General features: G+C 38.5%; 2 protein-coding genes across 3 annotated transcripts in view; both read right to left on the bottom strand.

Moving 5' to 3' along the window:
* asic2 (acid-sensing (proton-gated) ion channel 2) overlaps positions 1-4,603 on the bottom strand; it is a 391,924-nt gene extending 387,321 nt beyond the window's left edge. The window contains exons 1-3 of one of the 2 annotated variants that reach the window (XM_065255498.2): positions 4,110-4,603; positions 3,553-3,572; positions 2,527-3,155 (exon numbers count right to left, since the gene is read on the bottom strand). In XM_065255498.2, coding sequence (XP_065111570.2) covers positions 2,527-3,155; positions 3,553-3,565 — 642 coding nt within the window. In that variant the 5' untranslated portion in view covers positions 3,566-3,572; positions 4,110-4,603. The remainder of the gene's footprint in view (positions 1-2,526; positions 3,156-3,552; positions 3,573-4,109) is intronic. The other variant, XM_065255499.2, reaches the window with a different exon arrangement.
* An 8,204-nt stretch (positions 4,604-12,807) lies between these two features.
* On the bottom strand, positions 12,808-23,477 carry hrob (homologous recombination factor with OB-fold). Its single transcript, XM_065255500.2, has 10 exons — positions 22,551-23,477; positions 22,347-22,400; positions 21,147-22,070; positions 20,372-20,455; positions 19,268-19,405; positions 18,698-18,806; positions 17,630-17,715; positions 15,190-15,309; positions 14,748-14,979; positions 12,808-13,065 (listed from the first exon to the last, which is right to left on the bottom strand). Exons 1-10 carry the CDS (start codon positions 22,578-22,580, stop codon positions 13,007-13,009), a joined length of 1,836 nt encoding a protein of 611 aa, XP_065111572.2. The 5' UTR covers positions 22,581-23,477; the 3' UTR covers positions 12,808-13,006.
* Between the last annotated feature and the right edge of the window lie 179 nt (positions 23,478-23,656).

The following is a 23,656-nucleotide window of genomic DNA, read 5'->3' as shown; positions in this document are numbered from 1 at the left end:
TAGATGAACTTGACTGGCCTGCACAGAGTCCTGACCTCAACCCAATAGAAGATCTCTGGGATGAATTAGAGCGGAGACTAGCGAGGCCTTCTCATCCAACATCAGTGTCTGAACTTACAAATGGGCTTTCTTTTAAAAGCTATAAGCTGTTATAGCTGCAAATGGTGGGCCAACTCCATATTAAAGGAGCATTTCACCCATAAAAACATTCATCTTTATTGAAAGTGTGTCATATTTGTAGGTAAAATTTAACATACATTTAACATACATTATTTGGTGCCTATTTGACCGAGAAAAGGGGTGTTTGTAGTCTCACTCCCTCAACAAAGATATTGGACTTCCTTCTTTCAATGATGCAAATTGATGATTTTTACATCATTGAAAGAAGGAAGTGCAAAACTGAAATCTGTATTTCTCCTGTCTCAGCGGCAACTGAGAAAATGATGCATGACCATTCAAAAACATGTCTGGGGTTCTAACTATACAAAGCTTAGTGCAAATGGGTGAAGTGTCCCTTTAAACCCTATGGATTAAAAATGGGATGTCATTTAGGTTCATGTGCACATAAACGCAGGTGTCACAAAACATTTGGCAATGTAGTGTACCTCTATTCTGAGTGTACAAAAAATAATGTTATAATAATGCTAAATTCCTTTATATTTTTGCCACTATAGACGGTTTCGGAAGTAACAACATAAACATGCGGCTTTCATGGTCATCATGTAACTTCCGGTAAACTCTGCGAAGAATAAATAACAACAAAGTCCTTTTAAAAGTAGTTTATTTATATAACAAGCAAAATAAACAACACGTAGATTTACACCTAGGAAACCAAAACATTTGTTATTTTCGACGAGGTATTTGTTTAAGAGTTCAGTTTCAGCAACTAGTCAGACCATTAAACAAACAGAAACCGAAAGTAAAGTTCGGACCAGAAGCTTATCGCGTCACCGCACGTGCACCCGATGAAACTGTCTATATACAGGGTGCAAAAAATAAATAAATATTTGCATTTAAAGTTGCCAAAAAAGTCATTAGCAACCAGTGGCACCCAGTGACTTCTTTATTCGAGGGTGCATGATGCAAAGTTCGTCACAGCATGTATGTAACCCGTCATGTGTGTGGTTAGTAATTTCAAAATATGTGTTCGGTGTTTAATTACCTGTAAAGACCGAATGTGTGAAAGGGACTTATGACAGTTATGTGGTTATAATTACTCCTTAAATAGGTTCAGGTGTAATTAGTTTGTTATCACCAAGGTCTAGTTAACTATAACAGTGCTATTTAACAAAATTCAAAGCAAACAAGAGCTTAATAATGCCTGCCTACTGAAAGCAATGACTCATTCTGTACATGACCAATAAAAATAAGAAGAGATGCACAAAACTAAAAGCAAGCTAGTGCATAGAAATAGTGTATGTGTGCAAGATAATTGTGTGTGCGCGTGTGTCCACGTGTAGTGACTGAGGGGGAGTAAACAGACCTCAACCCCGGAGGAGAATAGCATCACTCCAACTTAGTATCACATCAGTTATCAACCTTCATCATCTCAGGCCTTCAGTGGTAAAAAAAACACACAGATGTCGCCAACATTTACATCTACAGAAAGAAACTTATACCACCTTAACCAGTAACAGAATATCAAACAATGATGGAGTATTCCTAAAATATTGTGTTCATTTCTTGATGTTTTATAACAAAATGGCTCTGTCTGCAAACCTGGTGAACAAACACAAAGGCTATTTCAAATTGCAGTCTGCTGAAATTGCTTCCAAAAAAAAATTTCTGAAAATTTATGGCAGTACAGCATTTATTTGTTTTGGGGATAAAATGTGTTGCAAAGTTTAGTACATAGTAAATTTAAAATAGAAGGTTTTTATCTTTCATTTTGAATTATTAGCTTGCATGTGGCAACCGAAAGCTTTAGGATTTTTTATTATTTCTACACAACTAATAAAAGCGAAGATTCCCTTCCTTCTCTTGAAGCACACAAAATCCTCTTTGGATTGGAACGTTCTCAAATCACGCTGAGATAACACGGATCATCCAAAAACAGCAGCATGTCCACTATTATTCTCAGACTTTTGGGTGCCACTGTACTGTACAAACAAGCATATTTGGGTCATCGTAAAATATCTTATCAGAGTTACTGAGGTACACTCTGTACTGAATCCTTACTAGTACTACTGTATAAGAAAAAGATGCATTAAATCACAAATACCCATCACATCATCAATGCATCCCCTTACTAAAGAGGAAAATCCCATTTGGGGTGCAAAGAGCTGTCTGCACATACAAGCAAACTCTCTCTGCAGCATTTCCAACCAAACACACAGTTAACAAGAGCAGTAAAACTCCTCACTCCACAGCTAAGCATCCAGAACTACACCATCAGCAACAATCATTCTTATTCATTTACAAACCTGTCCAACTACTAGGAACATTCAAATACAAAGACTTACTGAGCACATAACACTTCGGTTAACAGCAGCCTTAGGTCAAAGCAAGCATCTGGCAGATACTCACGGTTTTGAAGTCCTGGTGGCTGCACTCCTGGCCCTGGAAGCGGCAGTACAGCATCATCTCCTTCAGATCGTGGCCCACTCTCTCTGTGAACTCCCGCATGCTGAATGGCTTGGGCCGGTAGTTACTGAAGTTGGATTTCTCTGTGAGAAAGGCCAAAACGTGAGGCTCGGCCAGGTGCGGATCGGGAATCTGCAGGTGCACGTCCAGAAGGGCCAACAGTTCCCCGGCGTGGTAGAGGTCGTTCTGCGTGAGCCGTGTAAAACGATAGGCGTTGAGATTACAGACGGTGACGGCAGGAAAGACAAGGCTGCCAGACACCACAGCGTCCACGCTGGTGACATGAGGGTAGGAGAGGAAGTATGCCAGCCGCTCTGCGCTCTCCAGGACCAGCAACACCAGACTGGCCAGCAGGACGGCAGTCCAGAGCAGGCGGCGTGAAGCGGAACGGCGGGAGGAAGAGGATGAGGAAGGGTATGGGAAGATGAAGCGCAAGCCGTGCAGGGTGCTTCTGTTGGCAAAGGAGTGCCATGACATAGGGTCTCCCAGGCTTCCCATGCCCCCACTCTCGGTCTCACGACTGGCTTCGCTTCCACAGTTCTCCTTCAGGTCCATTGCTGACACGCGCACACCTGCGGAGAGATTAGCACAGAGCGTTTGTCAGCTTAAATCCAAGGCACCTTCTGGCATCTTATTCTGTCTGTATTTCACTTCATTAGAGTTTCACAGCCACATCAATAATACATCACAAAATACAGAGTGCTTCTTCAAGCAGCAGGTTTGACACAAACATGGAGAGACACTGTGACACTGTAAGGCGCAGTGAAAAAATGTAAACCGAATGGAGACACCGGTGAGAGAGGGGATTTATGTAATGTGCACCCGCTGACCAAAAACTGCCGTGACATGGTTTTAAACAGAATAAATGATGGACGAATGGATGGGTGGAAGCAAGGGAAATGTAGTTATTTTAAAAGCCACATTCACTCACATGCTCGACTACAAGTAGTTACAAATCAAGGTACACACCGCTGGAAACCATAGTCGACCTGCCTTCAGACCAATCAGAGAAAGTGACACACAGTCACATACAGAGAGAGAGAGAGAGAGATAGAGAGAAAGACATTGAACTCTACAAGTCAGTTCCTATAAATAAATATTACAGTTGACCAGAACACACACACACATATAACAGAGCAGTGGATGAAGGATGAGCAGGAGAGATGCTGCTCCAGTTAAGCAGTGTGAGAGGGTGGAGATGGAGTGGAAGATGCCACTCAACGGTCTCCCTCCTCCAACTCCTTAGGTTTGCCCTTCCAAATGCCAGGATTCTCTCTCTCTCTCTCTTTACATCCAACAGTCATTCTACATCACTCCATCTGTCTCTCTAACTTTCTTTCCAACTTGTTTCTAAGAGGCTCTGAAAAGCCCCAAAACAGCAAAGATTTCAAAAAGACAGAAATTAAAGTAAAATGTGACATAGAACAAAAATGACGACACATCGCTTTAAAAAATCCATACCCCAATTTTAAAAAGGCATGCACGTGCAAACACACATAGACACAACCAATGGCAATGCTAAGCACCTCACGTGCAGCCTAGCGACACAACATCCAGTCGCGCATGAGTGCCTGGCCTGTGTGTGAGTGAGAGAGTGAGAGAGAAAGAGGCGGGTCAGAGAGGGCCGTAGAAGATGCTGTCTGTCTTTGATCCCGGGTCGACGAAGTGCGCGAGCGCGTGCTCCTCCCGATCCCGGCGCTTCCCGCTCTAGTCCAACATCACGCGCTTGTTTTCTGCTTCTCTCGCCACCTCATCCACGCGTACAACAGCTGAACAGGTTCAGATGTGAGCTACATCTAGTGAAACAGAGAGAGAGAGAAGAGGCACGCGGCGATGCTCGCTCTCTTTTGCGCTTCAGGAGACGCTCACTGAATCCCTGTGCTGTATTTCCCTCTCGCGCACGCTCTCCTCTCCTCCCGCGTGCGCTCGTACTCCACTCCTCTCCGCTTGGAGGCTGATGGATGGATGCAAGAAGCAGATTGAGAGAGTTACGAATGGAAAACAGAAGGAAAGAATCTCACAAAAATGAGAGGAGGGGCAGGGGGAGAAAGAGAGAGGGAGGTAGTGCCGACACTTTTTGTACAGATGATGACAGATACTGTATCTCGTGCCCGGCGGGCAGCGATCATCATCACACTGCAATGTGAATTATCAACTGTGTGTGTGTGTGTGTGACAGTGAGAAACGTCTTTCTGTGTGATGCTTGCGTCTGCACAACATTCAAGTCATAAACACTTGGTGTGTGGGACGAGAGAGAGAGAATAAAAGAGGGAGAGAGAGAGAGATGGACAAAAAAAGGAATCAAGGAGGGAGAGATATACAAGAGAAAAAAGACAGAATAAAGAGAGAGACAAAAAAACAAAATCAAGGGAGAAAGACAAGAGATACAATCAAGGAGGGAGAGAGATATACAAGAGAAAAAGAGAGATAGAATCAGGAAGAGTTTGATGAGAGAAAAGAGAAAGATAATCAAAGAGAGAGAGAGAAAACAGATAAAGATATATAATCAATGAGGGAGAGATAGATAAGAGAAAAAGAAAGACAGAATAAAGGATAGAGAGAGATAGATAAGAGGAAAAAGAGCGATAGAATGAAGGATGGAGAGAGATAGATAAGAGAAAAAGAGCTATAGAATCAAACAGGGAGAGTTCAATGAGAGAAAAAGAGAGATAGAATCAAGGAGGGAGAGAGATAGATAAGAGGAAAAAGAGAGATAGAATCAAGGAGGGAGAGAGATAGATAAGAGGAAAAAGAGAGATAGAATCAAGGAGGGAAAAAGAAAGAAAGGAGGAAAAGAGCGATAGAATCAAACAGGGAAAGTTCAATGAGAGAAAAATAATCAAAGAGAGAGAAACAAGAGAAAAAGAGAGATAGAATCAAGGATGGAGAAAGATAGATAAGTAAAAAGAGAGATAGAATCAAGGAGGGAGAAAGATGGATAAGAGAAAAAGAGAGACAGAATAAAGGACAGAGAGAGATAAATAAGAGGAAAAAGAGAGATAGAATGAAGGATGGAGAGAGATAAATAAAAAAGAGTGATAGAATCAAGGAGGGAGAAAGATGGATAAGAGAAAAAGAGAGACAGAATAAAGGATAGAGAGAGATTCAGTCTTGTTCAAAATAATAGCAGTACAATGTGACTAACCAGAATAATCAAGGTTTTTAGTATATTTTTTATTGCTACATGGCAAACAAGTTACCAGTAGGTTCTGTAGATTCTCAGAAAACAAACAAGACCCAGCATTCATGATATGCACGCTCTTAAGGCTGTGCAATTGGGCAATTAGTTGAAAGGGGTGTGTTCAAAAAAATAGCAGTGTCTACCTTTGACTGTACAAACTCAAAACTATTTTGTACAAAAAAAAAATTTCTGGGATTTAGCAATCCTGTGAATCACTAAACTAATATTTAGTTGTATGACCACAGTTTTTTAAAACTGCTTGACATCTGTGTGGCATGGAGTCAACCAACTTGTGGCACCTCTCAGCTGTTATTCCACTCCATGATTCTTTAACAACATTCCACAATTCATTCACATTTCTTGGTTTTGCTTCAGAAACAGCATTTTTGATATCACCCCACAAGTTCTCAATTGGATTAAGGTCTGGAGATTGGGCTGGCCACTCCATAACATTCATTTTGTTGGTTTGGAACCAAGACTTTTACTAGTGTGTTTTGGGTCATTGTCTTGTTGAAACAACCATTTCAAGGGCATGTCCTCTTCAGCATAGGGCAACATGACCTCTTCAAGTATTTTAACATATGCAAACTGATCCATGATCCCTGGTATGCGATAAATAGGCCCAACACCATAGTAGGAGAAACATGCCCATATCATGCTCCATGCTTCACTGTCTTCACTGTGTACTGTGGCTTGAAGTCAGAGTTTGGGGGTCGTCTCACAAACTGCCTGTGGCCCTTGGACCCAAAAAGAACAATTTTACTCTCATCAGTCCACAAAATGTTCCTCCATTTCTCTTTAGGCCAGTTGATGTGTTCTTTGGCAAATTGTAACCTCTTCTGCACATGCCTTTTTTTTAACAGAGGGACTTTGCGGGGGATTCTTGAAAATAGATTAGCTTCACACAGACGTCTTCTAACTGTCACAGTACTTACAGGTAACTCCAGACTGTCTTTGATCATCCTGGAGGTGATCATTGGCTGAGCCTTTGCCATTCTGGTTATTCTTCTATCCATTTTGATGGTTGTCTTCCGTTTTCTTCCACGTCTCTCTGGTTTTGCTCTCCATTTTAAGGCATTGGAGATTATTTTAGCTGAACAGCCTATCATTTTTTGCACCTCTTTATAGGTTTTCCCCTCTCCAATTAACTTTTTAATCAAAGTACGCTGTTCTTCTGAACAATGTCTTGAACAACCCATTTTCCTCAGCTTTCAAATGCATGTTCAACAAGTGTTGGCTTCATCCTTAAATAGGGGCCACCTGATTCACACCTGTTTCTTCACAAAATTGATGACCTCAGTGATTGAATGCCACACTGCTATTTTTTTGAACACACCCCTTTCAACTAATTCAACTAATTGCCCAATTGCACAGCCTTAAGAGCGTGCATATCATGAATGCTGGGTCTCATTTGTTTTCTGAGAATCTACTGAACCTACTGGTAACTTGTTTGCCACGTAGCAATAAAAAATATACTAAAAACCTTGATTATTCTGGTTAGTCACATTGTACTGCTATTATTTTGAACAAGACTGTAAATAAGAGGAAAAAGAGAGATAGAATATAGGATATAGAGCAACAGATAAGAGGAAAAAGAGAAATAGAATGAAGGAGGGAGAGAGACAGATAAGAGAAAAAGAGCGATAGAATCAAACAGGGTGAGTTCAATGAGAGAAAATAGAAAAATAATCAAATAGAGAGAAACAAGAGAAAAAGAGAGATAGAATCGAGGAGGGAGAGAGATAAATAAGAGGAAAAAGAGCGATAGAATAAAGGAGGGAGAGAGATAGATAATAGAAAAAGAGAGGTAAAATCAAGCAGGGAGAGTTTAATGAGAAAAAAGAGAAAAATAATCAAAGAGAGATATATAAGAGAAAAAGTTAGAATCAAAGAGGGAGAACGATGGATAAGAGGAAGAGAAACAGAATAAAGGATAGAGAGAGATAGATAAGAGAAAAAAGAAAGATAGAGTCAAGGAGGGAGAGAGACAGATAAGCGAAAAAGAGAGATAGAATACAGGATAGAGACACAGACAATAGAAAAAGAAACAGAATCAAGGAGAGAGTGAGACAAGAAAAAAAGAGATGGAATCAGGAATTAAGAGAGAGATATACAAGAGAAAAAGAGAGATTGAATCAAAAAGCGACAAAAAAAGAGAGCAAAAGAAGCTACAAGTGTGTGTCGTTATGCAAGCAGACAAGAATAAAGAGAACAGAGAGAGGAAGAGGAGAGCATAAGTCTGCCAGATGAAAAATAAGATGACAGCGAGGGCAGAATGCAAGGATTTGCCACAAGAGGATAAAAATAAAAATGGAAGGGTTGAGACCAGCTGGTGAAAAAAAATTCCAATACTTAAAAAGTAATTCTTTCATCAGCATAAGCAACTGTAGGCGGTATTCCAACAATATTTGTCATATTTATTTTTCCTCTGACAGTCGCGCAGTGTGACTCTTCAGAACTGACATCCCGTGCACTTGCTCTCCGACACATTTTTCACGCCTCATCTGGCCGGAGCCGTCAGAGCGCATTAAGACAGCAGAGCCTTAAGAACTGGACGCTTCCTTGAGCTCCGTTCACCTCTCATAAACATCCACACATCAACCGGATAAAAAAAGAAGCTTGTTTTTATCTGTCACAACAGACCAGAAACGACTCTTTCTATTTTGGTGTTTTTATTTTTTGTGGTGAGCTGAGGTGAGGTAAGGTAGACCTTAGACTTCCTCTATTTCATTGCCATTGACACCCATTTTTTATCATTTCTCTCATCAGTCGTCCACAGTCTGTCATTCCCCCATTCCAGTCCCCTGATTTTCTCATCATTTTTGGCCCAGGGTACGCAGATGTAAAGAACGGAGAGAGAGAACGAGCAGAGGTAATTTGTGAACCCCTGCAAACATATTTACACAAAATGAGTGTACAGTCCACACACACACAGCTTTGACTCTAGGTGGAATAGGCACACAGATAGATCAAAAGGCAGGGCAGGAACTTTATTCTGAAGTGATGACAGACCGTAATGACACAAGCTCACCCAAAACCATTGGAAAGAGTAAAGGGCAATGTAACACACACACACAGAGGCCTGACCTAAGAGAAAATACCTAAAAAAAAGAGACATTGACATTATCCTTCACATTTAACCCCTGGGTCAACAACTGTGGCTACAGTTTATATGATATATGAAATGGCAGACTGTAATAAACGATAAACACTGTGGTTGAGAAAATGATGGCAGAATTTCTTTTTTGGGGGTGTAAACTATTGCTTTAAATGCATAACAGCTAATTCAAATATAGCTTATAGGACAAAATAGCTGAATAAGACAACATTGTCACCATAGACTGTAAAAAAGATGGACGACACCAAGTCGCCTCCCTCCAAATGTCCGCCCATGGTCGCCGCTAAGTTAAGAATAAACGTCAGTTTGGAGCCAAGGCATGCGCAGTAGGAATCGTCTGTTGAGGTCATAAATCCTGTCCTCTCAATTCAAGCGAATGTGACTCTGCTCTAAATAAAAAAAATATTTACACTTCCAATAAAAGTTTCCAAAAATTGGTCCTTTCAGGTAGTTGATATCATTATCACGTATCAATCTTCCGCCCAAACGCTCGCGTGCGTCCAATTCAACCACGTCAATCATAACGACACGCCCCGTTTCTATAGCATCAAATATCTAGCTAAAATTAAACTTATCACAAAAATGAACACTTGAACATATATCAGCGTGATATATCAACTACCTGGAAAAAAAACAATTTTCGGAAACTTTTATTGGAAGTGTAAACTTTTTTATATAGAGAGCAGAGTCTCATTCGTTTGAATTGAGAGGGCGGGATTTATGACTTGTACTGCAGCCAGCCACCAGGGGGCGATCAAAGAGAGGTTTCACTTTTCAAGACTTGTGAGGCACACCTGATTTATACTAAGTGGGACTTTGTATGTTCTTGCATCGTATCATTAAAATAATCTCAACAAGTTTATCAAACTTCCAGAATTTTCTATGGAGGAATTACTGTGACAGCAGGCAGTGATACTTATATCTCAGGCGGCTCACGACCTGAAGCACCATTACTATATAAGCAGTAGAACAGATCCGGCCTAATAGAATAATGATTTAAACCAGCAGATTAACCACAACTCTTCTTTTGGTTTAATCTAAAAACTATAAATTCACAACTCATCGAGCAAACCATAATAAGTACCACAAAATGACAGATTTTTGGAGACTCGGTTGAGATGGAGGATCGGTTGTTGAAGGCAATCCAATCGATGCGGAACACTTGGGCAATTGATCATTTAAGTGACTTGATATATAACAATAAATGCCTTTTGAAACTGACACCAGACCGTATACTGATTAAATCTGGCTTGCGTTCAAGTGTCCATTAATTACTTGAGGCAATTTACAAAGTCTTGTAGAGAAAGGACAGAATGGAATTTGTGAAGTAATGCCCTTAAGGACTGGTGCTAAGGTCTAGCAGAAGCATATTAGACACAGTAATAATGACTCAGTAAATGGGCTTCAAATAGGTGTCTGATCATTAGTGCTTATGTCGCCCCCTAGCGCCCTGCAGATGCTTATATCACCATCTACAGCAGTGGACCACAACCGGTTAGATTTCAAGCCTCTTTATTGTCTAAAACGGAGTTCTAATCAAATTAAGGCCGGATTTACATAATGTGTTATGTTATAAAAGTTACATTATCACATACTGTACTATATAGTATTTTAGGTTTACCATGTATATTTAACTATGCAAAAGTTTAGACCACCAGCTTTGTTGTTTTAGCAAAGTTTTAATGTCCATATTTATTTTTCACTATCTTTATTAAGATACAAACAGAAAATACAGGAAATATGTACACAAAATAAAAAATAAGTCTTCTTCAGGCATCAGTCAGTATTTAGTGTGACCTCTTGGCACGAAACACATCTTGAGCTTTTTTTGAGGAAACCTCAAGTCCTGAAGTCATTCGATTAGAATTAGAAATTAGGATTTAATTTCATTTAGGTTTAAGAGATCCTGCAGCTGCCTGCTATTGCTCAAGTGGAAGGGGAGTTTACCCTAAATACTTGACACTTCAGCTTATACTTTTATACTGTTTTTAATACTACATACACATTTCCTGTATTTTTTGGTTGTATTCTAATAAAGAGACTGAGAAATAATTATATATGATCACTCACTATACAATTGCAAAAACAACAAATCTAATGGTATCATGATAGCCTAAGACTTTTGCACAGTACTGTATATGCATGTATGTATGGGGTTTTTTTTACAATATTTGGAGGACCCCTAGTAATGCCACCAAGACCCAAGTTCTACAACAGGGGTTTCCACAAAGTTTCCAACCTTTTTGTGATCCAGGACTACCATATGGTATATACCATGGATAAAACATTGGGGGGGCTACCTTTTTTGATATAGTCTACTCAAACTTTTTTTTTTAACTTGTTGATATGTTTCATCAGTGTTCAAAATGTTAACATGCATAAAAGAAGCCAAACTTAAAAAAATTGAGGCTATTAATAGAATGTCCTTTGGCGGGCAACCTGTTACCAGTGGTCCTCAACAATATCTAAAGCCCCCCGCTCCCAATTTCTACCCATAAAAATACTTGGCAAGATCTTTTTATAATTTAAAATTCTGATTTTTCATTAATGCTTGTTTTGTCTTATTTAAATCATTTTAAGCCATCTCTAGACCCATTTGGAGGCTTTTTGAGGTCTGCTGGTTAAAAAGCAATGCCCTAGAGGAAATCACTGTGGTGATTCACCTGACCGCAGCGACACACATCAACAATCCTTCTTACCAGATGAGTGAACAAATATTTTTACTAAAAAAAAAAAAAACATACAGCATACTTCTTAAAAGTAGGTTCATGACCCATGGGAGAAATTAAAGACATTTACATGTATGCATTTTGCAGACTCCAAAGCAACTTGGTGCATTAACTTCATACATTTATTTGATCAGTAATGAGTTAATGAAGCAACTAAGGCAAGATCCCATGCCCAACAGCTTTAGTAATGAGCAAAGTTTAAAAGTGGATTACTCATCCTCTGGGCCCTGGATGAACCCTTACACATTTATTCTCCTTGTAACAAGAGACATGCTGACAGATTTCTACCCATTTTTTTCTGAGCTCAGAAGTCGCTCAGTTATCCATTTAGGCTGCTAAATAAGCACAACAACAGGATTAAAAAGGCACACAAGGCCAGAAACACTGTAAAAAGATTTTTCAAAAGTAAATGTTTGTGCTGCCTTACATTTTTATATTTTAAGAGTTCATATCTCAGCATTATGTGCAAGATTGCAAATCAGAAACAAATGCTATATTCTGCTTTGCAATTTGTCAACACATTTCTAAATGATTTCCAACTTTGAGCTCACCTATCAAGAGAGGACAGATAACATATTGTCTAGAGTCTGTATCATAATGAATTGATTAAATACGTCAAGAAAGCCTGAATAAATAATCACACTTTCACGACTATATAATAACTTGAGATAAATAAAACTTACCTATAAATGGTAAATGCACTAAATCAATCATGCACTCAGTGACATACTGTTGTGACAGCAAGATCAAGAAAGCGTTAGTACAGAGCAATTTATAAAATATTAAAATTAATCGAGACAGGTACAAATACGAAATTAAAAGAAGGGGTGAAGAGATAAAGTCATATTAACCACTCCTGAAGTCTTCCAGTAAACCACTGAAGCTGTTAAACAGCAGGAACAAAACCCATTATGGCATGCACATCAAAAATGACTTGTTATGCCATTCAGTTCTTTTAAGGGTGAATCCAGCTGGCAAATTTCCCTCTTAATGGCTGATTTAAATGTATAAACAAAGCATGCATCAGAAAAAATTGAACATATCAGATTAGCAGTTCATATTAGCATAAAATGAACATTGATCGGTACAGAGACGTGTTGTTTTTCGACTCGCTTAATATCAGCTACAAAAGCAGGTCGCTTTCATCAGCGAGACAAAGAACCACTCAAGAGGAAAGCACACATTTACAGGTCTCATTGTGTATTTATTGCATCAATTTATGCATGAGACAAGTGATTATATACATATTTACAACGGTTACAGAAAACATGAACAAAAGTAATGTATTGTTTGTTTAATGGGTGTTGTTGTTTTCATATGTTGTGTTTGATCACGGTATGCATTAATATCCGACATGGTCTAATACTAAACTTTGTACATAAAGTGACATTGTGTTCAAAGTTGTCCATCATACGACTCCACAGGTAACTCTCCGAGCAGCTCATCAAGATCATCTTAAAAGAGACATTGACACACAAACAGATTAATATTTGAACCACAAACACAATCTAGTTTTGGTGAGAGAAATCAGCAAAATTTAAGTTAAATTTTCTCTTTCATCTAATTGGCGGCTTACTATCCAATGTTTGAAAGTACATACAATACCAGTCAAACATTTTGGACCACTTCCTTATTTATATATTTTTTCCACAAATGTAACTGTGGGAATAATGTTGGTGACTAAAAGTATCAAAAATATAATCAAAACTTTTATCAAGAAGCTTCTTTCACCTTAGGATACATTTTAAAGAATAACAAAGGAGAATGGCTGCTTTCCCTTCAATATTCAGTCTAACTAAATAATATTTAAAATACAATTTTAGTTTTCTAATAACAGAAATTAATCTGTTTGGCACAGGTATAATTCTGTCTACAAAAGAAATTTCAAGCACCTTTAGATTAAATGATTTTTAAGATCATAGTTAACATTTCAGTCAAGTGTTTCAAAACTTTTGATCGGTAGAGTATGTGTGACACAGTCTGTGAAAACCCATCTTTAATGTGATTTAGTGATTTTTAAACAAATTAATCCTATAGAGGTCCGGACGTCTCGTGACCCATTCTGTTTAAGTCACCATACTAGCAGGCAAGGGAAGCCTCGGAGCGAATATGAAATGAATGGTGCCAGCAGGAGTTTCATGGCAACAGAGTTCACTGCGCACTTTAATTCAAAATATATAGATATGTACATCCAAAACCTAATAAATTTAAATGATAAAACATAACAGAATGCTATAATGCCTTTTAACGTGCATCAGCCCAGTTATTTTACACATTTTAAACTCTTTCATGTCATTTTAGGGTTACTATTAAACATAAAACACTTATACAACATATTGAAATAGTAAGATGTAAATTGTCTGGTTAATTGTCTGGTTAATTATTGCTCAACCACTATCAATACCAATGCAGTGTACAAGCGCGGAGTTTAGGCTGTGTGATGTAGGACTGCAGGAGGTCTATGTAATGTAAATAATAATAATAATAATAATTCATTACTTTCATATAGCGCTTTTCTGCAGACCTCTAAGCGCTTTACATATGAATGGGGGAATCTCCTCAACCACCACCAAATGTGCAGCATCCACCTGGATGATGCGACGGTAGCCGTATTGCACCAGAACGCCCTCCACACACCAGCTTATTAGTGGAGAGGAGACAGAGGCATTTTTTTGGCCAGGATGCCGGGGCACACCCCTACTCTTTTTCAAATGACATCCTGGGATTTTTAACGACCACAGAGAGTCAGGACCTCGGTTTAACGTCTCATCCAAAAGACGTGCTTTTTGACAGTATAGTGTCCCCGTCACTATACTGGGGTGTTAGGACCGACACAGACCACAGGGTGAGCACCCCCTGCTGGTCTCACTAACACCTCTACCAGCAGCAACCTGGCTTTCCCAGGTGGTCTCCCATCCAAGTACTGACCAGGCTCAACCCTGCTTAGCTTCAGTGGGCAAGCTGTATTGGGCTACAGGGTAAAATGGCTGCTGGTGAACATTTTGTGAAATATAATCTTGATATCTTTAATACTGACTAAGTAAGAACATGTTAAAGATTGAAATCAATTGAATCCATTGTTAATGATACAGTTGTAAGACAATACTTTAACATATGCACTCACTCACAAACACACCTGTTTCCCATGATATGTCCTCGGTTGGCCCAGAGCCTGTAGGTGCTTGGCAGGTCTCATTAGAGACAGCTGTAGTATGATCTGAACCAGCAGCAGCCCTCCTTAACACAACAGTGTTTTCACCCTCCTCCTCCTCCTCCTCCTCCTCATCATCATCATCATCAAAGTGGAGCTCCATCCGAGAGACCGGACCTCCTGCAGTCTTTTCGGGTTCGCACTGCGACACAAGCTCCTGTGTGCATAAACCACAGCAGAGGCAAAATTAACACTAATAAGACACAACTACAAAACTGAGGAACATTTTGGAAGGTGAGAATCTCCTCACAGCATCTATTTCTGTAACAGACAAAACATTCTGCTAAAGACCACCATGTTAGGTGAATTAAAAGGCAATTACATCAAAGCAAATAAATACACTGAAGATCAAAATTAGGTGACTTACCAGGGGAGGATGGGATATCTGGGAGTTGCGTAGGACTCCATCGGGCGGGTAAATCTTGAGAAGGTTATTGGGTGTGACGTTCAGGTAGTGATTTCGATGTGATGGTGAAAACACGCCCACCTTTGAAAATGGTGCAAACAATGAGAGATGACAGGAAATGGAGAATAGTGGGGAAAATGTAAAAGCTGGTTCCCAAAACTAGGATAAAACTACACTAAGGAAAAGCCCCTGGCACAAACCTACATACATGCACACTAATAGTAACAGTAACTAAATTAATAGTTCAAACAAAAATGAAAATTCTGTCATCATTTACCCAACCTCATGTTCTCCTAAACCTGTATGGGTTTCTTTATTCTGATGGTAACTTTTAACACAGCTGCCATCCATTGTAGGAAAAACAAATACTATGAAATTCAATGTGTATTGTCAACTGTGTGCTTATCATCATTTATTAAAATATCTTCTTTTGCACCAAATAAACAAAATCAGACAGACTTAGGTAAGTAAATGATGACAGAATTCTCTTTTTTGGGTGAATTGTACCTTTAAATGAAGAGTTTGGTCCAAAACGCAATATAACTTTTTATATTTTATGTAAGGGATAATGTAGAGGCAGCCGGTAGTTATCGGGAAATAAGCCCCGACAGTGTGATCAGGACCCGACGCGGGGCAGAGGGTCTTGTATCACACTGAAGGGGCTTATTTCCCGATAACTACCGGCTGCCTCTACATTATCCCGCTTATTACACGGCTACTTGCCACATAAGAAAAAAACCGGAAATGAATATGAATTTGAAACATTTTATTGGCATAATTGTTTTAAATTAACATTTTTATCCTTCCGCGAAACTTTGCACAGATGCATAAAATGATCGTAATACCTTATTAAGATCCTCTGCTTCATACTTGTCTGTCTCTATTTTTTCTCTTTTAGCCAGTCTTTGAGAAGTTTAAATGCCCATTCTGTATTTTTGTGTGTTGGCTTCGTAGCTGTCATGCTCTATTTTGTCAAGTTCAGTCTCAGTAAGCTCTCTGTGTCTTGTCATTGTTCGTTCTTCTATCCACTGTTTAAATGTTTATTTTTTCCGTACATGTTAAAATTAATGTCAAAATGTTGTGGTTGTCCAGTGTTTGTCACAAGATGGCACCAAACAGTAATCTTAATTGGCGCGGAGCGATTTTAATCGTACAAGTAGTACCGGCTATGCGTTATTACTTTGGAGCGGTTATTATTTGGAAAGAACGAACCTGCAAATGTCTTAACTGACCAATCAGAATCAAGCATTCCAGAGAGCCGTGTAATAAATTTTAATAAAGTGACGAAATGAAAACCACTATTTTCTGTTACAAAATTTCACATAGCATCTTTAGGTTATAATAACATAAAAAATTCAAATCCATCGTTTGATTTTTAAAGATTTAATATAAAAACTAATTATTTTTTCTGCAAAATGCAATAAATCTATTAAATTAATATATAAATGTGCATTCATCTTTACCATCATTTATTCATTTAGTTGACTAGTGATATACACTGATTAAAAAAATAAACATTAATTTATTTTATTTAAAACATTTATTATTTTATTTCTATTCATATTTTTATCTTTATCTGTGTGTCGTTGTTGTCTCTGTCCACTGGAAGCTGTGACACAAAAACAAATTCCTGATTTGTGCAAACATAACTGGCAGTAAAACCTCTTTCTGATTCCGATTAATCAAAACACTTACCTTGTCATATTAAGATCTCTGTCATTGCTGCTGTTATAATTGGGATGTCGTCACTGAACTTTTTTGACAGCGATCAGCGGTAAAATGTTTTAGTCCTGCTCGATTTTCAATGACTTTTTAAAATAATAAAAAAAGTTTTAATAATGGAAAGTTTTCATAAGATCCGCTGGGGTCAATGTGTTAGCATGACAGAAGCTTTATGCTGTTGGGAGAACAAGCAACATTTTTCCTTCCCCCGAGTCCCTCTTTTGTAAATTATTCAATTTTGTTGGCTTTAGTTTCTTCCCCGCCAAAGAAAACCACCACAGGTTTATCAATCCCATCAAAATTACTATTTTGTTTTTATTTGTTTGTTGATCACGAAGTACAAAGTAGATGAGGAACCTAGGATTCAGTGTGTATTCCGCGCCGCCATTGTTGTTTACAATGCGTGGAATGGTGCGCTGTGATTTGTTGAGCAGATTTATTGCATTCTGCAGAAAAGGAGGACTGGCGTTTATCGCTGTTTGGGAAAAAATAAGAAAAGATGACAGAATAACACGGCGGATATTAATTAAGAATTTTACCTTTTAATACTGACCTGATAAAATACTGATTTTGGCAGTAACCAATTTTTTTTAAATGTCGTTTATCGTATTTTGAAACCAAACTCTTCAAATATACTATAAGTTATTGTATACAGTTTTGAAGCATTAAAGGGAGTTACTTGTTTTAGTAATAACACAGCTCCTGTCTTGAGATCGCCCTGTCTGTCTTCCACAAGGCGACGATGAACTGTGCCCTGCATCTCACCTTCAGAGTGAAAAAATAACAGATGAAGCTTTAAAAAAAAAAAATACTTGAAAACAGGCTTTTCGATAACAAGTGCAATGCGAGTGCAATCAGACCAAAACCAACCCGTTCAACGATTGCCTGATTTTTAAGTTCAGAGCAAAGGTTGTGTGAGTGGCTGTGTTGATATGGTCATCTGTAACACGAGGGCAGAAATCTGCAATGTTTTAGAACTTGTGACCCTGTCTGTGAAATCCAGGCTAAAATCTCATAATATATTAAAGGGGACATATCATGAAAATCTGACTTTTTCATGTTTAAGTGCTATAATTGGGTCCCCAGGGCTACTATCAACCTAGAAAATGTGAAGAACAACCCAGTAACTAAGTTTTGGTAAACCATTCTCTGCAAGCATGTGAAAAAATAGGTCATTGAAATTTGGTTCCCCTTGTGATGTCATAAGGGGATAATAATAATACCACCCCTTAATCTGCACTATGCAACCACGGCACTACCATTTAGTAGAGAGATCAGCTCGTTTGCATTTTAAAGGACACATCGAAAAACGGCACATTTTTGCTCACACCTACAAAGTAAACATATATAAAAATTATCTATATGGTATTTTAAGCTAGAACTTTACATACGTACTCTGGGGACACCAAAGATTTATTTTACATCTTTAAAAAAAATCTTGTGAAATGTCCCCACAAGGAACATCAAAATTTGATTTTACTGATTGAATTTACATTGATTTTAATCTTTGACATGACCTTCCCCATTATTCAAGATATCAAGGTTATATTTTCACAGAACAGAATGTTCTACACAAATATGTATAATAATTAAATAAAAACATGACTTTATCTGGGTTTTCACAAGCCAATATGTGCCCAGAATACATTGGAACTCCAGCGGTATCCCACAATAAGATTAGTTGAAGGGGTGACAAACAAGCACATATCACCAGAAGTATACATAAAAGAATAATTTTAAGAGGTACCTGTGTGGTCTCTGAAGACGGCCTTTGCATCTGCATGTGTATGTGTGATACTCTTCAAGACGACAGCCATGTTAGGGACTTTATTCTTAGCCAGCTGCCTGAGAGCAGCCTGCAGAGAGAAGCGAGGGAGAAACAAGTCCCATAAAAAGTACCAGATAAATCAAAAGATTAAAATAAAAAAAGATACAGAACAGCCTCAAGGCCACTGGTAATGAATCAAGTAAAAATCTAATCAGCATTTGTCAGCCTAATGAATATTTAACACACATGTACCATTAGCAGAGAACAGTTATGACACACTGGGCAAAACACATTAAAATGACATTCATAATCACTTTAAGGTGACTGATGACAATTGTGATTATGTTTGTGTTAGTCATTAAGAAAGCCGAGGGTCTTCATTAGTCCTGATTACAGTCCTGGACTTCCCGGCACAAATAAAACAATCCACGTATTTATTTCCAGACCTGGCTTAACAGATAAAATATCTATTTGCTATTCCAAACCCCACAAACGCCCAGACAAGCCCATTTGAATACACAGCAGGCTCCAAAATCCTAATCAGCTCACCTTGCGGAGCACCATGACAACACTGTAGGAGTGCAGGAAGCATGAAGGGTTCTTCTCGTCCAATCCCATTTCAGCCTTCATCACTGCCCACGGACCCCTGCTGAATTCCTCCTCCTCACTCCCTTGAGAACTCGAACCCTGTTGAGATAAAATGGACACCCATTAGTGTGAGATTCTGTGTCTGTACGTCTAGGAGCATTGACAAAATATTAAATGTGGCATATAAACACATGTTAAAATGCACAATTGGGTGATTCTCACAAAATCCAGATTAAGAAGGTGTCTGGATCAGATTTAAAAAAAAAAAGTCAATTTTTTTAAGGTCTGAATTTACTATAACCATTATTTTTAGAGGATTAAACATTTTTTCCTATAAAATCCTTTACATTTTTTTAGATTATCATTATCCAAAATTATCATTACCGCAACATGATATAACATTAAATATATGCATTTACAAACTCATGTTTTGGTAATGAGAACTAAAAAGTAGTCTAGGTACTATGACAAACAAAATGTAAACTTTTATCTGGAAAGGAAAAATAAGAACTGCTTACCTGGTAGCCATCTTGAGTGTCACAGTCAATTATGTCCCTTCCAACAATTTTTTTTTTTAAATGTTAGTTCCTTGAGGACTTAAACAATGATTGAACATTATTGCGGAGGATGAGAAAATTGGTCTTGGACACATTTATATTCCTTATTATTGTCTCTACATTTACCAATCATCACCAAATACCACATGTTTATTTACTGTAAATGTTTATAGTATAACATGCACTGAAGCTTTTTATTTTTTAGATTTTTTTAATTATAAATATTTCAATGTCAAAAAACCCAAATCCAGTCATGGACACAATGAAAATTTTCCCCTTAAATGTGGAAAAAACAACAAAATTGGTTTGTATGATGTCATTTGAAATCATGTGCAAAATAGTACGTGAAGAGATGTTTGTAACTGTATGCTGCTTATTTTGACAGCATTTACTTTTCTTATCAAAATGTTTCATGACACCTCATAAGTCTAATTTCGCGAGAATCACCCAATTATGGCCATTAAGTTACACATTAGGGCTGAATATGACCGATCACGCGATTATCTACCTCACTTCGTGAACGAGCAACAGCTCCATGCGCGGGTGTCTGAGGAACTGACACAACGATGTCGTCAAGACTCCGCCCACTAACCTGTGACAATAAAAGTATCACATGATTTAACATAAATATATCAGGAACAATTCGTGTTCACTGTGCAAAACCATGACAATTCCCTTTAATAGAAGGATATATTAATACACATCAATGAATAAGAAATAGTTTTTTTAAATAGTTTTCAGGAAAATAAAAATTATTCCATAATTTATTCACAATTAATATCAAAATATTCATAGTTTTTTTCTCAAAAATATAATGTTTAATTTCAGAAAACATTAAATAAAATGTAATTATTGACATCACTTGGATGGCATGAAGTAAATTGTAAAATTGGTAAAACTGGTGAATTATAAGAGAACTGGCATTTTTCTGTGAAGTAATGCTGCGTTCACACCAAATGTGATTGGAGCGTCAAATTCGCGTTTGAAGTTAAATTGATTCCAGTCCGAGGTGAAATATGCTTCTTGCGGGAGAGGCAAGGAGTGACTCCGGGCGGGCCTACCGCTACAGCAGGCTCCTGATTGGTTAAACTGGATGCGCGAATGAGGCGAATTCGTGTCTACCGCACCACACTAAACGCCTCATTCATGCCACGAAACCTCCAGATGTGCATAAACACATCTTTACATTGACATAACATTGATATTATTTGCGCCAGACGCTCTATTCGCATTTGGTGTGAACGCAGCATAACACCTTAATGAGGTTAGTGGTTGTCTTTTACCTGTTGTGGCAGTGCCCCTGCTGGACCAGGAAAGCGACGTGCTTTGGATCGCATCCCAGTGCTCTGTGGTCTCTGAGGTGTCTTATTGGCTGCAGACATCAGATGAACCAGGTGATTGGTCATAACGGGCGTATTGAGGGGTCGAGGTGTAAGTGTAGGGGAGGGATCAGGAGTGGAAGACACAGAGTGGAAGAGAGATCCCCTGGGCTGCAATGGGGTCCTTGGTGTTGAAGGACCGGCCCACCTTTGAGACGACACAACTGGGGGTTTTGGAGTCACAGGTCTGGGAAACTGCGAGACTGGTGTCACTGGCCCCCGCGTGTGAGTCCGATTCTGAATTGGGGTAGACAGATGAGTGGGCACTTGCAAGGTGGATGAAATGTTGACTGAGGGCCGTGCTACTGCTGACATTGAGGTATTAGAGCAGAAGCTGATGTGAGAGGACACCTGTGCTCCACTAGATGTTGACGGTCTCATTCGTTTAGCAGGGGAAATGCTGTCTGATGCCGAGTGTGGTGCAATATTCTTCTGTGGCTGAGACACCATTTGAGGAATGCTTTCATCCAATTCGTCCAGATCCACATCCCAGTCATCAAAGTCATCCTGAGCTGGAAGCTCACTCTGCGGGACACGGTGAGATGCTGGGGGTGGAGGGTTTATTATTGAAGAGGGCTGCAAAGATGATGCTGGAGCGCGAAGAGAAGGAATTGAGGATGATAGCGAATGATGGACAGGGATGGAGAGGTTGCTTAAAATCTTTGCAGGGCCACATGCTGGGGAACGGAGAGATCCTGGTGTCCTTCCCGCAGGTGTAGATGATGAACTAGCAGTGTTTTTCTGAACATGGGTGTTTTTTTCGGCTGATACTTTTAAGGATTCAGATGTGGATTCTGATGCACACGACCAATCAGCTTCAAGCAAATCCTACCGGTGAATAAAAAAATCAAGGAAAAGAAAACAACAAAAAAGTGCACAAGGAGTCAAAATTAAGTTTATCATTGGATGTCATCATCCTATCTATAAGCGAAAGTTCAAAAAAATGAATTAAATGATGATACACATAAAAAACCGTGGCATTAATCGATAAGACGTATGAGAAATGTATTCTAGGTAAACGTAACAACGACTTTGTTTGTAATATAGATTTTTTTTAACTACGTGCTGTACAAAACCTAGAAGAAAGATGTACACAGTGGTTACCTCATCATCAAACTCTTCTCCAACATTGAACAAGCCCGTCCACTGATTACAAGCCTGTGGCAAACCGTGAACAACACAAAAACAGCAATTATTGGTTTGAATGGCCATCATTCTAAGACAGCACGTGTAAAACTGTTAAATCACTAAATTGTTTTGAATAGAAAAAAGTGTTTTCAATAGCATGTTTCAGGCTAATAGTCTTACCGCTGCTGTCATGTCTGATCTGTTAATCATGAATGCAGAGGAACAACGCTTTAAGCATGCGTTGCTGGTGAATACAACACGTTCAAAATCTTGGTATCATTAGATATGTTTACATAAAAACAAACAAACAAAAAATGCTTTACTGAAACGTATTTTTTACATCTTCTAGCGCCGCCACGTTCAAACACAGACGGCGTACGTGACGTATCCTCGTGACGTGTATTTTAGGGCGTGTTTAGCGCCAGTACAGTAGCGCCATCTGTTGGAAACTCCCAGTGCAGAGGTAATATTCAACTATTTACGGTTAATGTTTCTTACAAAGCTTAAAACGTTCACTTCATTTTTTTTAGTATGAATACTTAGTTTATGATTTTTTTTAACCTTTTTTTAACTAGCTACTTTAGTTTGTTATATTTATGTCATATTTTTTCAGAAATGAAAATTCTGTCATCATTAACTTCACTGACCCTCATGTTGTTACATACATGTATTCATTTATTTTTATTTTGCTGAACACAAAGATATTTTGAGCAATGTTTGTATCCAAACCGTTTTTGAGCACCATTAACTTCTATTGGAGTGGGGCGGTTTCCTGGACAGGGATTAGAGTAGTCGTAGACAAAAATAAATGTAAGTGCTGTGCAAACTGAAAGCAACTTGCACTGATATTTTTTTAATTAGGTTTATTATGACCAAGCCATATCAATAAAGGCTTTTTACTTTTTTAAGGGAGTGCCTTGGAGTTTTTTTGGTTTGTTAAACTTGCACTTACATATCTAAAAATACATCAGTGCCCTTTGTTTTGCATCTAAATGCACACAAGTAATGTTTTTAGCAAGGCATGTTTGTTAATACTAGTTATATTTTCCAATTAAACTAAGGCCTAGTCCTGGTTTAAGCTAATCCCTGCCCGGGAAACCCCCCATTAACTTTTCTTGCTATGAAAGCCAATGGTGCTTCTGTTTTCTGATTCATTAAAAAATATCTTCTTGTGTTCAGCAAATCAATACAAATTATAGGGGCTTTTAACTACACAAGGGTGATTAAATGACAGAATTTTCAATTTTGGGCAAACTATCTCTTTAATGTATAAACTCTGAAGTTTT

Source organism: Paramisgurnus dabryanus, chromosome 3, assembly GCF_030506205.2.
Source record: "Paramisgurnus dabryanus chromosome 3, PD_genome_1.1, whole genome shotgun sequence".
NCBI lineage: Eukaryota > Metazoa > Chordata > Actinopteri > Cypriniformes > Cobitidae > Paramisgurnus > Paramisgurnus dabryanus.
This window is presented reverse-complemented; position numbering and strand designations above follow the sequence as displayed.

Coding starts and splice junctions, on each gene's coding strand:
- hrob (XM_065255500.2), bottom strand. CDS start 22,580: ATGATTAACAGATCAGACATGACAGCAGCG. Junction 17,716..18,697: donor CGTCTTCAGAGACCACACAG/GTACCTCTTAAA, acceptor TTCACTCTGAAG/GTGAGATGCAGGGCACAGTT. Junction 14,980..15,189: donor AGATATCCCATCCTCCCCTG/GTAAGTCACCTA, acceptor TTATGCACACAG/GAGCTTGTGTCGCAGTGCGA.